We start from the raw sequence: 15,705 nt of genomic DNA on the forward strand, positions 1-15,705 counted from the left end.
ATTTAATAGCAGGGTGCCTATTTCTCGCTAACGTCCCTCAGTGGTGAAGTATTACCTCGGAGCCCATGGGACACTATGAATTTTACATGCGCTGTCAGTCTCCCCGACCTGCGCCCACCACCACCACCCCCCTCCCTTCCCTGCCGCCCAGGCCAATTTGTCAGCTTCTAATATTTCTGTACGTGCTCTGACTGTCTGCGTGTCATGCTGTGTGCTCGATGTCTCTGACTCTCAGTCACGGTCTGAAAACGGCTGGTCTGCCCGCTCTGCCTGATTCATGTAGGATCAGTGTAAAATCTGCCCCCGGGGGCAGTTACTGAGAGGGTATCTAGGTGTCTGTCTGCCCCGCCTGGTGAGGGGTGAAAACGAAACTGGTGGGGTCACTTCTACTCGTGATTGGCAGCACTCCATGTGTTCATAGCAGTGCAATTCAGTTTGACCAGTTCTGGTGTTGCTCGATCTAGTATGTCATTTAGTGATTTGATCATCTATATGGCTTGTTAAAATAGCTTCAGGCTTAAAAATATGCTAATAATTCAACAAACCCTTAAAAGCCGGTTCATCCAAAAATAAAAATTCAGTTATCATTTATTCACCTGACTTTCTTTCTTATTCCAAGTCTTCTGAAGTTGTACCATGGCCTTGTGTTAGAAGAGACCAAACTTTAAGTGGTTATTTATCTATTAAATGAATCTGTTGATTCAGTTGAGATTAAACTGTTATGAATGATTCATTCACAAATCGAACAGATCTGGTTCTGAAGTTCTTAACCCTATAAAACCGACTGTATCATATTTTGGTATGCATATTTCTAAGGCCTCTAAATTATCAACATGCTCAAAACCTGTTGTACACAATCTGCTACAAGCCTAAGCTACAAGTCTTCTGATTGGTAGTTTAAAAGGCCTTTTCATTTCATTCTCAAAGCATCCCCCTCAGGTCGTTTCACACTTGTCTTTTTGCTTTGAAATCTTAAATGATTTTTATAAAGTAAATGTAAGAATAACTTTTATATTGTTAGAAATATTTCCAGATGAACACTCACTCGAGTGAACCAACTTTTTACTTGTTTATCCATATATCATTTTTTAGAAAAATCATGTTAAAATATATGATCAATAAGCATGTTTTTACATTGCTTTAACTCATCAAAATAAGTAAATCATTTTTCTCCTTTTTTAAAGTTATACTAGATTCAACAAATTTTAAGTCAGTTTAGTGTAATTTAATTTGAAATGACTTAAACATCCAAGTTGAGTGTACTTAATTTAAGTAAAATTTAATTTAACTTATGTTTTACCTTCCACAATAAAAACTACACACCTTTGTTCATAAAACTAAGTATATATATATATAATATATATATATATTGTGTTTTTCAACACTCAACAAAAACCTTTTTTTTTTAAAGATTTCTTTTTATTTTGGTTCAATAAACATAATCTGACAAAAAATAAAAAAATGTTTTTTAGTTAACTCACTGATTCATGGATCCGGTTGCAGTGAAAGATAATCAATGAATAATAATAAAAAAATAGAAAAATTCAGTCTGTTTCCCACACAAAGCAATCGTCTGACTTGGAATATAGCAATTGAGTCATATGCACCACTTTTATGATACATGACTTTCTTTTTGAAGCTTGAAAGCTTCAGTTGCCATTGATTGTAATTGCATGAAAAAGAGCAGCTTGAACATTCTTTGAACTTTATCCTTTTGAATTCCATTAAAAAATAAAAGTCATACAGATTTGAAACGACATGAGGGTGAATAAACGATAAAAGAAGTCTGAACTATGCCTTTAAGTAGCAGACTTTGCAGGCCAGATCTAACCGAGCCCGCTGAACCCACCCGATCCCAGACACCGCTGGCGAGCCGCTTTCCCTCGTCCCAGAACCCGACTCCACTGACCCACTGATTTTCCTCCATGTCCTGCTTGTGGCTGACCTCGCGGAGGAGGAAATGTTTTGTTTGATACTTAAGTGTGAGGAGAACTGTTGCGAGCCTGCCAAGTCTCATTAGTCAACGGCCTCGCTCTGCTTTTCCTGCCACGAGAACCAGGGAGAAAGAAAATGTTTGTGCTGCCCGAGACATTCGAGTGACGGGGAGATTCCAATCGCACTCATCTTGATCAAAGTTAATTGGCAGCAATTGGCTGTTAAATATTTCCGTATGTTTGGCTACACTGAATTGTGCCCACTGCACTTTGTATAATGGGTATGCCCCCCCCCCCATTTGAAAAAAAAATATGACAGTTTTGTGACAAAGCTTAAATGTGGCTTTTTCACAACATCTGTCCTGTATTTTGATTTCGTTTCATGTGTTTAAACCGCTCGCGTATGATTCGGCTGTCGAGGCATCTTGTAAAATGATTGGATTGTGCAATGTGCAGTTTTTCCTTTCTGCTATATCTCAGCAACGGAATTATTACATTTCGTTTTGACACTTTAAAGCTAAGGACATTTCTCTTAAAACGACAATTGCATGCAATAGCTGAATACTTCACTTTCTGTACTTTAGACCGTAACAGAATGTTTTCTTTGAAGTAAACGGGGTGTTCAGATGGACAAAAAAAAATAAAAAAATAAATAAAATAAAAATCAGCACTGAATTGGTGGGAGAATTTCAAACTGTAAATAATACCACAGCAGATATGTATTTTAGACCTTGTAGAAATGCACATGCTCGGTCTAATTTAGTCAAAGCCATAAAGGGATTTCCCTCTGGCTTTGCACATACAAATGCCTAATGGTGATTGGTGATTGTCAACTGTGTAACTTAGACAAATGTGCAAAGGACAGCCGGCACAATCCAGAAATACACTATCAGCCTCTCAGCTTTTGCTTTGTGCCAAGCACTTACAATGCTCATTTTGGGGAATAAAACAAGACTTTGACTTGTAATTATTTGTATTTAGTGTATAAATCCACATGGATACATTTTCTCGTGGTCACATCCTGTCTGATTAAAGCGTCGGTCTGTGTTGGTGATGTGTGGGGTCATGTTGCGTTGTGTTGTGTTACACTATTCGGTGCAGTCGATGGGTTGGTATTTATTTGTCGTTCCGCCCGCTTTCTTGCACCTGTGTTTGATGGGAGTTTTATGTATTCTGATAATAACAGATGAATGTTGATATAGAGGAAAGTAATGAAAAGGAAGAGGCATGTCGTATTGCTCTTAAGGGTTATAAATCACACACACACACACACACACACATACACTACTGTGACCGAGCAGACACATAAAGAAAGGTCTTTGAAAAAAGAGACACTCTGTCTTGTTTTTTAGATTTTTTGGCTCACATAATTATTAATATTGTACAGCGACAGAATATATTTCATGCTTGTCAGCAATATGATCCTTGTATTGATTGCAGTATACTGATTCAAATTTCTTCATGACAGAGGAAAATTTCAGGAACCACAAGTTTTATACTAAAATAGAGTGTGCAGAATGTCCTGTGCCATTTTTACGAATAAATTTATTAAATGGATAATCAAAGTGTGTGTTGCTGAACATTTATTGTATATTTAAAAATATTATATTCTTAAAAATCTCCAGGCCCATTTCTATTTTTACATTTATAAATATAAAATATTTATAAAACCATTTTTAACCCACTCTGTACTATATTTTGTCAAATGTATTTACATGTAACATCAAATACACTACCATTCAAAAGTCTGGGTTCAGTAAGATCACTATATATATATATAAAGTCTCTTATGCTCACCAAGGCTGCTTTTATTTTATTTAAAAAAAAAAAAACATTAAAGAAACTGTTTTCTATCTGAATATATTTTAAAATGATATTTATGCCTGTGCCATCATTACTCCAGTCTTCAATGTCACATGATACTTCAGAAATAAAAAAGAAATAAAAATTAAACTAATTAATAATTAATAGGATTAATAATCCTTTAATTTGTTGAAATATTAAGTTATTTTTAGGACAGAACAAGGCACAAGAAATACAGTAGTATTTTTACTGGACAAATCACACATTTGTACAGGACGCAGAGACTTGTTGGCGTTGTTCTCTTTGGTTATACCACAACTGGTTATACCATAACTCTTGTATGCAATTACCCAGCTTGTGAGATATGCTGCGTGCAGTACCTGAGTGTGAGGATGTTTTGGGGATGAAAGCATTCTTGTGTGTTGGGTGAGAGGTGGAGTGCGGGTTGGTGTGTGGGAATGTGCGTCTCTGGAGGCCCGGCCGTGCTCCCTCTCAGCAGGGAAGGGCCACGGCTCGCCGGGAGAGAAAACAACACAGAGCCGTCTGCGGGACAGAGATCTCCTCCCTGACTCTGCTGAGGTGGGAACGGTTTCAATTATCCCCGGCCGTACCTCGGCCGATGCATACCTGAGGCCAACCCGGTGACATTGCAAACGGGACGGGTTTAGCACCTCCGGGATGGAGGGGCTTCGCTTATCAGTTTACAGCTGGAATCAAGTAGAGGTGTTTTTATTTTATTTTTACAAATGCATTATTGTGACTTTTTATTTATTTATTTAACAACACAGCGCTTTAACATCTTTCCAGTGCAATTCAACTATCTTAGTTTCCAGTTGTCCTCTCGGTTATTTAGGTAGATAGCTTTGTTATTTAATATACTGTATTTCTGGCCAATACCACAAGCAAATGTTCCATCACAATTCCTCGAGCTCTTTGGAGCAAACCAAAATAGAGGAGTGACTCTTTTGAAAGTGAAATAAGTCATTATCATAACTTTCCCTGCACGTGTTGTGTGTTCGGGAACACGATTGACTCGGTGGATTTAATGTGTTTTTATGTCTAGACACAGGTAGTGTCTTTTGGCTGTCAGAGCTCCAGAGGTCCCCAGGCAGGAGCCCTGATGTGTTTTGGAATGACTAAAGAGAGAAAGGAGAGCTTTTAAAGTCAGCCTGTCTATCTTCTCTCAGCATCGGCCCCTCTCTTACCCAGGAGCCCACAGTAATGGGGCCTAAAAGCAATAAAGGTTGTGCGTCTGTGGAAAATGTAGTGTTACAAACAATGTGGTGACAAAAGATGGTTTAGAACCTGATTGCTCACCCTTATGTATAAATAGAGTTTTTTTGGATTAAAGCAAGGTTTTGTTTTAAATTAAGTCCCTCAATTAAGACAAAATGTGAAAATAATTTATCATTTGATATAATCCTCAAAACGTTAGGGTATTAAAAAGAGTAGGTTTTGCTTGTGTTCCTATTTGGACAAATCTTTTTTTTTTTTTTTTTTTACTTGCGTCACATCTATAAGGTAGAAACACAGTGGAACATTTGGTGTTGATGTACCAGACCATGTTTGACCACATTCAAACCATCTTTTCCATTATCTTCTCTCCATCATACTTACTTTACTCAAGTTTACTTTACTACACACAAAACACACTTAAGAATGAAATTCTTCTTAACTGCTCTTTTTTTTTAAGACTGTTATTATCTCTTTTTTTTTTCTTAAGATTGTTCTAAAGACACAATTTGAGAAGAATTTGAATTGCTGAAAAGAATTCTTAAAAGTCATCGTAAAATAACGGAGCACAAATGAATTCAACATCTCTGCTCAATCTTGTGACATACTCTTTAAAAAAAAAGATTTAAAATACATGGCACCCTAACCTAACCTAACCCTAAAAAGTGGGATTCTGAGTGCTAAACTCCCATTGAACCTCACAAACCAAAAATAGTGTGCATGCTTTTTATGATTATTACGGTAATCTACAGGAAGCATAAAAAGACTTCCTTTGGTGTGTTGTCTTCGGCAAGAACTGCCATACAATCAAATAATACCAAAGCCTTCTTAAGAAAAAGAATAAGATGTTTTTTTTGGAGAACTTTAATAATTGTACTTAGGAATGTTTTTATGAACTTCTCAGAATTAATCTTCTTAAGAAGATTTTCATCAAATCTGGCCCCTTCTCTTTTCTATCTTCATATGAGAGAGCGCGAAAAGCCTTGGTTTTAGGAAAGTCGCGCTTCCAGAGAGCTTTGTTTTACTCGGCTGTTTGAATTCCATGACTGTTCAAGCACAAACTGTGGATTGGAATGAAGTGGGTCTGAAGAACTCTCTTTGTTCTCCATATCCTGTGTCCGACTCACAGGTAAGCTGCACCCTCCCTCTTTCCCCTTTACCTCTCTCACCCTTTGCGTGGGCCAACTGTGGTGGGAAAGTGAAGGGGAGGGGGGGGGGGCAAACACTGGGGTCGTGAACCCCCCTCACAGACGGGGGATGACAGACCCTGCCAATGGAGAGGCAGCATTGAGAACCTGCGAACCATGGATTGGGCTTTTTCACATGGACTTAGCTTGTAGGCTTGGAGGAATGTTGTGATGATGGCTGTAATCACTCACACTGTGCCTTTGTTACCTGGGCCACTCACCTGTGTGGGGAGCTGGTTCCTTCTCCAGAATGAGATTCAGCAAAGTTTAGGGTCTGGCCCAAAGGCACGGCCAGGGATGAAAGCCTGAGCTGAGAGAGAGGGAAAAAAAGAGAAACGGAGGTAGCCAGGGAGAGTAATGCAATACGGATGTTTCCAGCTCGGGACGAGAGAGAAAGTGAGGTTTGTAGTTTTAAATAATCATTTTCTTTTTTGACGTTCTGCAGCATTTGCTTCTGTGCAGTCGGCAGCAAAGCCCTTCCTCTGGCCAACAGGAAGAATCAGCCAGTCCAGCCTGATTGCTTAATGACAGATGCCAGCCGAACAAAGGAGGCTCTGATAGTTCGCATAAATGAAAAGGTTTTTCTAGGCCTGGATAGTCAGAGGAGGAACTGAAAAGAAAATGAGAGCGAGTGAATGGAAATAGAGAAGAGCTGATTTCAAGGTGTTTATTTTGTAGTTTGTTAGGCTTCTCTTGCAGTTTCCCACAGTTTTTCCCACACGTTTACACATTTGTTTCGTCTACCAGGGCCTTCATATAGTGTAACGAATGAGAAGAGATCAAAAAATTGATGAATTAAACAGAGACAAAGTGTTTGTGTAAGACGTAATTATGTATGGATTGCAGAGGAGGATCTTTACACAGCCTACTGTAGGAACATCTGGTGTTGGTTATGAGTGATTTTAGGTTTGAAAGAACCACTTCTTGGTGAACAAGGAGATCCACAATGAAGAAAAGACAGACCAATTTACACTTAATCACACTCAACTTTCATTGCCATCTAAAGGGGTCAACATGACACAATTTGTTTCTTATATATTCATTCAAAATGCATAAAATAATTAATTTGCATTTTTAATTGCTTGTTTAGGTTTTTTACATTATTATATTTTTTAGGTATAATGTCAAAAATTAATAAATGTCCTTATATTACAATGCAGAAAAATCATTAAAGCAATGAGATTGTTGCATTTTTTTAATTATTATTTAATTTCAATTTAGCTATAAAACTAAATTTAAATATGTACAGTATATGTATATTTATCACTTTTTACTTAATGGATACACCACATTATATTTTCAGTTCATTAAGTGTAAACCGTCCTTGAAAATGGTATAAAAGTTCAAAAGCATGCAACCAACATGAATAGAAAAAGTGTGTTTTAAAGTACATGCTATCATGAACTCTCTTATAAATCATTGACCCCATTATTTCAATTGAATTCCTACCACCAGCTCAATTGTGCTAAACTTCAAGCAATATTTACAGTATCTCTTCCTTTCAACATAACACGTTTTTGAAGATATCTTCAGACAGCCACCCTTGAAGATCAACCACATGCTGTATTTAACCACTTAAAGCTGGCCCATCCTCTGTCATTAGGCTTAACGGTGTTTACGAGCGCTTAAGAAGCTGCCCTAATGAGTCTCATGAGTTACTGTAAGACATTAGGACCGGGCGGCTCCATTAGGGTCTGGGTGCAGCTACCAGAGTGGCAGTCAAGTGGTTTATGTGGGCTCCAGCTGTGTGCAGTAATTGCTAGAGGTTGTGCATTCTTTCTCTGCCCTCACTTTCATCCCGGAGGTCTGGAAGCCCACAACAAGACTGTTAATTGTGTGTCGTAATAACCAGAGAATTAAAAGGCAATGTAAACATGTGGTGATTCCGTCAAAGGGAGATGGTAACGTGTCAAGAGACCTAGACAGCTGCGCACAATTGAACAAGGGCAAATCTACTGGAATGTGTTTTTTTGGATGTTTTAATCAACCTTGGTTAGAAATATTTCAAATACTCCATGTTTTATTTATCTGAAATGGCGCATTTGTCATCATAACAGTTAATACTCAGGATTAAACGTTGTGGCGGCGGCCCCAGCTTTCTGTAATGATTTTGGCCTGTCCAAAGGTCCTCTTTGAAAAACAAATTGGTACTTCAGAAGTATTACAGATCCACTGCTGACTATCTAGAAACAGATTACACAAATAGCTGGAGGTGTTCCTGAGCTGTGGCTGCAATTGGCAGTCCATCTTTTGGCCCCGCAACACTCTGAGTTCTCCATGTGAGGTCACCCCGACTCCCCCCTCACAAACCCACCCGCCTCCCGCCCCCTCCCCCTTATCTGAGCCTGTGGAGCCCTGGAGAGGAGGAGCAGGGCACCAGGTCAAAGTCTTTTCCTCTTTGGATCTCGAGGCTTGCTGGGAGAGGCTTGGCGAGAGAATGGCTGCATTAGAGCAGGGGTTGGGGGTCAAGATTTTAATTCTGTTAAAGAACAGCTGGTTTGAGTTTCTCTTCACGTCGCTCTCCCCTCCCTCTCCCCACAAATCCAGAGAGATGAAAAATTTGTTCAGAGGGGAACCAGTAAAATAAAAAAGGTTTACGGTCTAAAGCGCTTACCCCTACCCTGCTGTAGCATTAGACAGGAATGCAATAACGTCAGCATTTGGCCAGGTTCAGATTGAGTTAAAACAAGGAAGTCCTTTTTGTATGTTTGTGTCTTAGCAGCCAGTTGAAACTTAATTAAAAGGCTTAATGTTCTGGAAAGGAAATTCTAAGGAATGGCTAAAAGGAAATACCTCTTCTAAAATTCTACTACCAAGTAAATTGTTAGATTAAACTTGAAATTTGAATGGTGGTCAGCTCATTTATATAAGTATGTATTTATTAATTTAAATGTATTAATTTATTTTTATTTTATTAATTTTTTTGCATATGATTTTTGGAACGCCCAAGCCACCAACTCTGTCTTTCCATGTGATTTTTGTTTGATTTGAATGCTCAGGTCCTACTCACTAATATCTAGGGCTCTTGCAAGGGGAGGTGGGAGAGGACGACTATAAATGGAAAACTAATAACAGATTTTCAGTCTGCTTTCTCCAAAAAGCTGGCCTCAGGCTGTGTTGGTGTGTGGCTCAGCAGCAATCAGAGGTCATAATTTCATTGGCGGTTAGCATCAGGTTCAATTTTTCTAGTACGTTACATTTACCAGAAAGTCTGGTTTGTGTTACTGTGTACACTGGCTGAATCAGCTTTGAGCTGTAGAATCATTCAGCCTCTCCAAGAAGTGGAGACCCTGAAGGGGGCACAGACGCACTCATTATCCCACAGCTATCTCTTTGTTCAGGCACCAGTCTCTGGACTAGCAGACCTAACACAGAGAGGCCACCTCTACCTTCCCGGAGTCTACCGATCCCGTCCCAATTGACTTTCCGTACCAGCAGATGTGCATATCAAGAGATCCCCCTAGTGGTAGTGACCAAATGGGTTGGATCCCTGGTCCCCTGATGATGGTGTTTATTTTTATTAAGATTTAGCAGGTGGGGGGTTAGGGGCTGGAAGTGGTTGAGGGTTGATTTGAGCTTTTGGTGCGGAGAGAGCTTTCAATTGGGAATTCAACAGTTGTTGACATTATTCACTTCATGGATTCAAGCTGCCAAATCGAACCCAATTTTGCACATGAAAACAATTAATCAAAGTGGTATATTTTAATTCCAGTCGGCTCACCATCCTTTGTTTTGCTTGTGTCTAGGAGTGCGATCAAGTCCATATCGACGATGTGTCGTCGGACGACAACGGGCAGGATCTAAGGTAGAGTTGGCATCATACTAGCCATTTCACAGTTCACTCTGGCTGAAGTCGAGCTCAAAAGCCCTCTCTCTTTCTCTCTTCTCCGTTCAGTACATATAATTTTAGCACAGACGGATTCCACGCTGCTGCCACTAGTGCCAACCTGTGCCTGGCCACCGGCGTACGAGGAGGTGTGGACTGGATGAGAAAGCTTGCCTTCCGCTACAGACGAGTAAAAGAAATTTACACCACCTATAAAAATAACGTCGGAGGTAATCCCCCAATAAACTGCTTTTCTAAAATTGCTGGGGAAGAGGGGTGGTGCGTCAACAAAAGCACTCATAAGTTTCTCAAATAATCCCTTATGCAGAAACCACTTGGTCTGGGTAAATTTCTAAATTTCTCAAAGTATTCGCAGGACGGTCCAACTCAAACAATGTTTCTGTTCATTTCAGGTCTGCTTGGCCCGGCCAAAAGGGAAGCCTGGTTGCAATTGCGAGCAGAAATTGAAGCCCTGACTGACTCCTGGTTAACACTGGCACTGAAAGCACTAACATTAATCCACTCAAGGTAGGCCTTAGCACGAGCGAATTATATAGAGCCCATCACTGATACACATAAATCAGGGAGAGGCATGAATAACGGTGCTCTTTATACCCCAATACCTCAAAGAACACTTATTCTCTGTATTATTTTGAAAAAAAGATATAATTTTAGGGCACCGAGTATTTGCAACAATTAAAGGTCCATTTATCACGGGGCGTTTTAGATGACAAAATGGCACGCTTGTTAGACTTGTCCTCCCCTGTGGGCTTTAACTTGACATAATTTGCCTTTCAATTACAGATCAAACTGTGTGAACATCTTAGTGACCACAACACAGCTCATACCTGCCCTCGCCAAGGTCCTTCTGTACGGACTGGGAGTAGTATTTCCAATTGAAAACATTTATAGCGCCACGAAAATAGGTAAGTGTGAGCTCAGTATTAACTACCTGTGTGTGAATGGATTCTATTGGAGTGTGGCCGTAATTACTATGATATTATGTGTAAACAGCGCAAGACACATGGCGTGTGATTGGGTTAGGCTGCAGAAGTGGCAGACACAAGAGAGGGTTGATGTTCAGGAAGAGGTCTAATCAGGCTGGGATTATTTTCTTGGAGCTCAGCCTGAACTGGGCCTCTCCTTTTCAGGTCCACATATGAAACCACTTCGGCAAATTTATGTCATTCCACTTTGACATTTTTTTTTCTTCTTTTCAGCCTCTGCACTTTTTCGAATGCAAAATAAACACCAACCTTTACTTTCGTACTTTCAATTGCGCAAAGCCCTTGCACCTCCATTTGCATGTGAGGTTGATTTGGCTTGTTTTAGCCATTTGTCCCACGTTCTGGGAGGAATAATGCTTTTCAGACTACTTTTATTTTAGCATCGATCTTATCGTATCTCCACCCCAAGGCAAAGTGTTTACGCTGCGTAATTTTGTGTAACTTACTGCGTATTTAAAGAGCCCCTCACCGGGGCTTGGTCTTGGATGTGGCTTCCTTGCTTTCCGGAGCAAACTTAACCTGTTTCTCCTCTCCCCAGGAAAAGAGAGCTGCTTCGAGAGAGTAATCCAGAGGTTTGGGAGGAAAGTTGTTTATGTGGTGGTGGGGGACGGGGTGGAGGAGGAGCAAGGGTCGAAAAAGGTACGAAGACACCCAGAACTCTACACCACTTTTCCTTCAAATCTTCAATCCATTCTCTGAAAAATGTCATTGGACCAGCGAGAGAATAAATCTCACATTGTAATCAGCTCAATTCTTTTGACAGCTCAAATGTAAAGGGAGGCAAGATGACATAATTACACGTCCCTGCATGTGACTGTGCCGTTTCACCATTTGTAATGCTAGACAAGTCCTCTCAGGCACGTTAGAGAGCCCATTTCATAAATATAACATGCATTTGAGAGGCTTAAATCATTGTTAGATAAGTTGAGGATATTCAGAAGAACATTAGAACCGTCAGAGGGGCAGCCAAACACCTTAGTGTTGTTTTCCACGACTCGTGTTCTTCGAACCAGAAGATTTATGTTACCTGCTGCCTGTGTATTCAGAACCTCTGCCAAGTTTTCATGTAAATCCAGAGCTATAAACCACAAAACCTGAAATTATTCATCATGTAATTATCAAAGCAGATTGTTGTTCAGACAGGTTGCAAACAGATGAATGAGTGTTGATGTGATTCTTTATTATATTGTGCCAAGTGATTAGTTCCATGTTGTCAATTAATCATAGAAGGAATGTGAACGTAGGAAGTCAACACCAAGTTTAAGTTTTACATGTCAGTCCCCATTTCCTCTGAAACAAAGTGTTTAGATGTTACACCGGGGATTTTAATAAGTCCTTGGCACTTAAGAAACCTGCAGTTTTGTCAGATACAACACTGGTGTCAAGGGTGACATTGTATGAAACCACCAAAGCAAAGACAAACCTTTGTATACTTTCGTTTTTTTTTTTTTTTTTTTCATCGTATCCCAGAAACAATTCCCCTCTAGTTAATAACCGACCAAGGAAAAGGGAGATACCATCTCTGGCTTTTAAAGTTAAAAGCAAAGACAATTTACAAAACAAAAGAAAAGAGTCTTTTAAGGGTCAGTGCAAGCTTCTCTAAGCGGAACATATGCCTGAGAGAGGCTATACCTTTGATAAGACTCAGTAATGGTTTGTGTGTGGACTTCTCTGAGCTGACAAGCTTCTTTCATTCTGGCAGAATCATATTTCCCTGTGGCCTCTCCCAGGAACAATGCCTCATTTGCAGTGTTGTGTCCGGATATATATAGTGCATTTAATAGTTTTCATTTCCCACCTGGAGATTCCTTTTCCTGAGGAGTATTATGGGGTTTATGCTTATTTTGTATATTTTTAAATATTTAATATTTTTGAAGTAATTTTGTATTACATTTAAAAAAAAAATAATAATAATTCTAATTTTTATATCTAAATTTTTCACTGCCCATTAATATTTAACATTTAGCTGCCAAAAAAAAAAAACATTAAACTAGTTTCTTAAAATATCAGATCATTTAATATTTTTATGACAAGGCAAAATTAGCTCAGGTTGTAAAATGTCATGTGTCCTCCTCAAAATTTTTATGATATTTATGAATTAATCATTTCTGATATTTGTGCATATACATTAAAAAAATGAAAGAAAAATGTTTTTATTTTTCACTTGATGGTTACACCACTTTTTTTTTTACATTAAATGTTACATAAAAAGGTCCAAATGTTTTTTTGTAAAACCATATGAAACCAACATGCATACAAAAACAACATTACTAAGAACTTTGCATGTTTTATAATATATTTAGTTTTATTTTCTTATATGTCATTAAGCTAACTGTCAAAATGTGATATTTGTATTATTACTAGCCTATTATTTAAAGTGATATTTACTGAGTGACCTCAATGGTATGGTGCCGCTTCAGCGGTTGTAGTTTGCAAGTCCTTCCTCTTCTCAAGTCTCGTGATGTTACGGGCCATCAAGGCTGTTCATTCGGCACTCCCCGTGATTGTTTTTCTAAGTGAAGTGTTCATTGCAGGTTTTGTGTTTCTTTATTTTCTCTTTCACCCTCAAACACTCTTGCTCTCTGTGTCCTTTCCAGCACAACATGCCTTTCTGGAGGATCTCTAGCCACTCTGACCTCATGGCCCTTCACCACGCTCTGGACCTGGAGTACTTGTAGCACTGTGACGGCTCTGTCCCAGGGCGTGCGAGGGCCCTGAAGACCCAAACCCAGCACCGTCAGCCTGCTTCGTCGCCCGAGCGTCTGCGTTCCAACAGCACCAGACCAAAAACAAAATCGTTCACACACACAGCGTAGAGAGAGCGACACTCTCAGCGTGTTGACACATGGCCGCAATTCGTCTTAACCCTAAACCTTTTTCGAAGTGGAGGAGAGTGAATTTATGGCGCTGCAGCTGCTGGCCCTGGTTACTGTGAATTGGCTTTTTTTTCCAAAGCCATCAAAATGTTTTACAGCCCTGTCTACGCGGGGGACTCGGCAAGGGTTCACACCTGTGACAAAAACTGAGCTACCGATGCCTTTGGAACTCAGCAGGACTCCGATCCCACTGCGACTTGGTGTAATGTTTTGTCTCTACGTCTCCGTCTTTCTCAATCGATGGTACAAAGACAGTCGGGCACGGCCCCTTCGTTTTTCTCGTTTCTCCAGCCCCATCGCCCTGGATGTCCTGCTCTTCTTATTTATAATCTTCAAGAGACTTTGCGGAGCGGCACCGGCCCCAAAAAAGGCGCTTTGTTTAAGAGACTTGTGCCTTTTTGTGTTACAAAGTACTTTGATTCCACTACACCAAGAAGTTTATGGAAGAAAGAAAAAGGATTTTCTAAGTAATTTAAGGAAAAAAATTTAACAAAACACTATTTACATTGCAGAGACAATCGTGTACAGACATTTTTTTTTGTGTAAATTTGTAATCACTGGACTATTCTTTCCTATATTGATTAAGGTACATGCTGTGGAAAGCGCTTCATGGAAGTTCGTAAAGGCGTTGCCCGCAGTAGCTCGTGCAAAGCCTGAAAGTGTTGACGTGTTCGAGGTTTCATTCAATAAATAAATGTAGATAAGGATTTTTTTTTTTTTTTTTTTGTGATAATTGTTTTGTCATGACCAAAAGCATGGATGTCAAGTGTCAATAATTTCGTATTTTTCTTCAGTGATGTTTTGTTTCCTCCTTTGTACGCTTCTGGTGGTGAGAACTTGTAGAGACTTTCTCCACAGTGAAATGTGACTCTTTCTGTCAGAATTTCATACCGGATAGAGTGAATTAAGTCCCAACGGTAGCTCAAACTCCCAAGGAAGAACATAAACAGCATAATAAGAATAATAATCTTCTGAATGTCAAGCTTCAAACTGAGTGTAAATGTCTGTATCTCCCAGTACTATCTCCTGCCCGAGCTGGACATTGAACCGGGCATTTAAGCTTAAATAGGTTTTATTATCTTTTGTACTGGCGCTAAAGCAGAAAGTCTTGTACAGCAAGTGTAATTTTTGTATGAAGTAGTCTTTTTATTTTGATTGAGTCCACTGTAGTTGGATTTTCATGATGCATATTGGTAGTTCTAAGGTAACTGTGGACTGGAAACTCTAGCTCTTAGACTTTAAGAAAGAAAGCCACTACTCACTCACACCTACACACACACACACACACTCACAATGGAGTTTAGAACATACATGTGCTATCGACTGTGAATTTCCCCAGCTAACTCGATCTGTTTCTAATTTTCCCTCCCGGCACATGATGATGTTCGACTCCTGCAGGTGAGGTCGTCTTCTCTGGCCTAGTTTTTCTCACCACATTTACAATTTCACCCCTCTTATTGCGTCGCCCGCCACCCCCCCTTACTGGGGAATCACATTTTGCTGCTAGATCATGGTAACAGTAGATGTTTTCTAGATTTAACACAGCATTTTTTTTTAAATAAATGATGCAATCATAATGCAAACTGGAAATAATTTACGATATGTGGGCCTCATTGTGAAACACAGTTTGTTGTGTCTACAAAAAAAGATGTGTACAGATGTTTTTGACATTTATTATTTGATTGTGTTTAAATTAATAAAAACTGATTTGTGAACTGTTACACACATTTCCCCTTTTTGCGAGTGATTGAAATGGTGGCTTTGCAATATTCTGCCATGGAGTTTGTATTTATTGACTGTTTGGTCCTACGATCAAATGCCTCCAAATTAAGTGTTTTG

General features: G+C 39.4%; 1 protein-coding gene across 3 annotated transcripts in view; it reads left to right on the forward strand.

Moving 5' to 3' along the window:
• Positions 1 to 14,353, forward strand: part of eya1 (EYA transcriptional coactivator and phosphatase 1) — a 44,388-nt gene extending 30,035 nt beyond the window's left edge. For all 3 annotated transcript variants that reach the window (XM_081352212.1, XM_081352214.1, XM_081352213.1), the window contains 6 exons: positions 9,904 to 9,962; positions 10,053 to 10,213; positions 10,397 to 10,511; positions 10,788 to 10,909; positions 11,529 to 11,629; positions 13,588 to 14,353. In XM_081352212.1, the coding sequence (XP_081208338.1) occupies positions 9,904 to 9,962; positions 10,053 to 10,213; positions 10,397 to 10,511; positions 10,788 to 10,909; positions 11,529 to 11,629; positions 13,588 to 13,668 (639 nt within the window). In that variant the 3' untranslated portion in view covers positions 13,669 to 14,353. The remainder of the gene's footprint in view (positions 1 to 9,903; positions 9,963 to 10,052; positions 10,214 to 10,396; positions 10,512 to 10,787; positions 10,910 to 11,528; positions 11,630 to 13,587) is intronic.
• The last annotated feature ends 1,352 nt before the right edge of the window (positions 14,354 to 15,705 follow it).

Source organism: Scardinius erythrophthalmus (genome assembly GCF_964197995.2).
Source record: "Scardinius erythrophthalmus genome assembly, chromosome: 22".
Taxonomy (NCBI): domain Eukaryota; kingdom Metazoa; phylum Chordata; class Actinopteri; order Cypriniformes; family Leuciscidae; genus Scardinius; species Scardinius erythrophthalmus.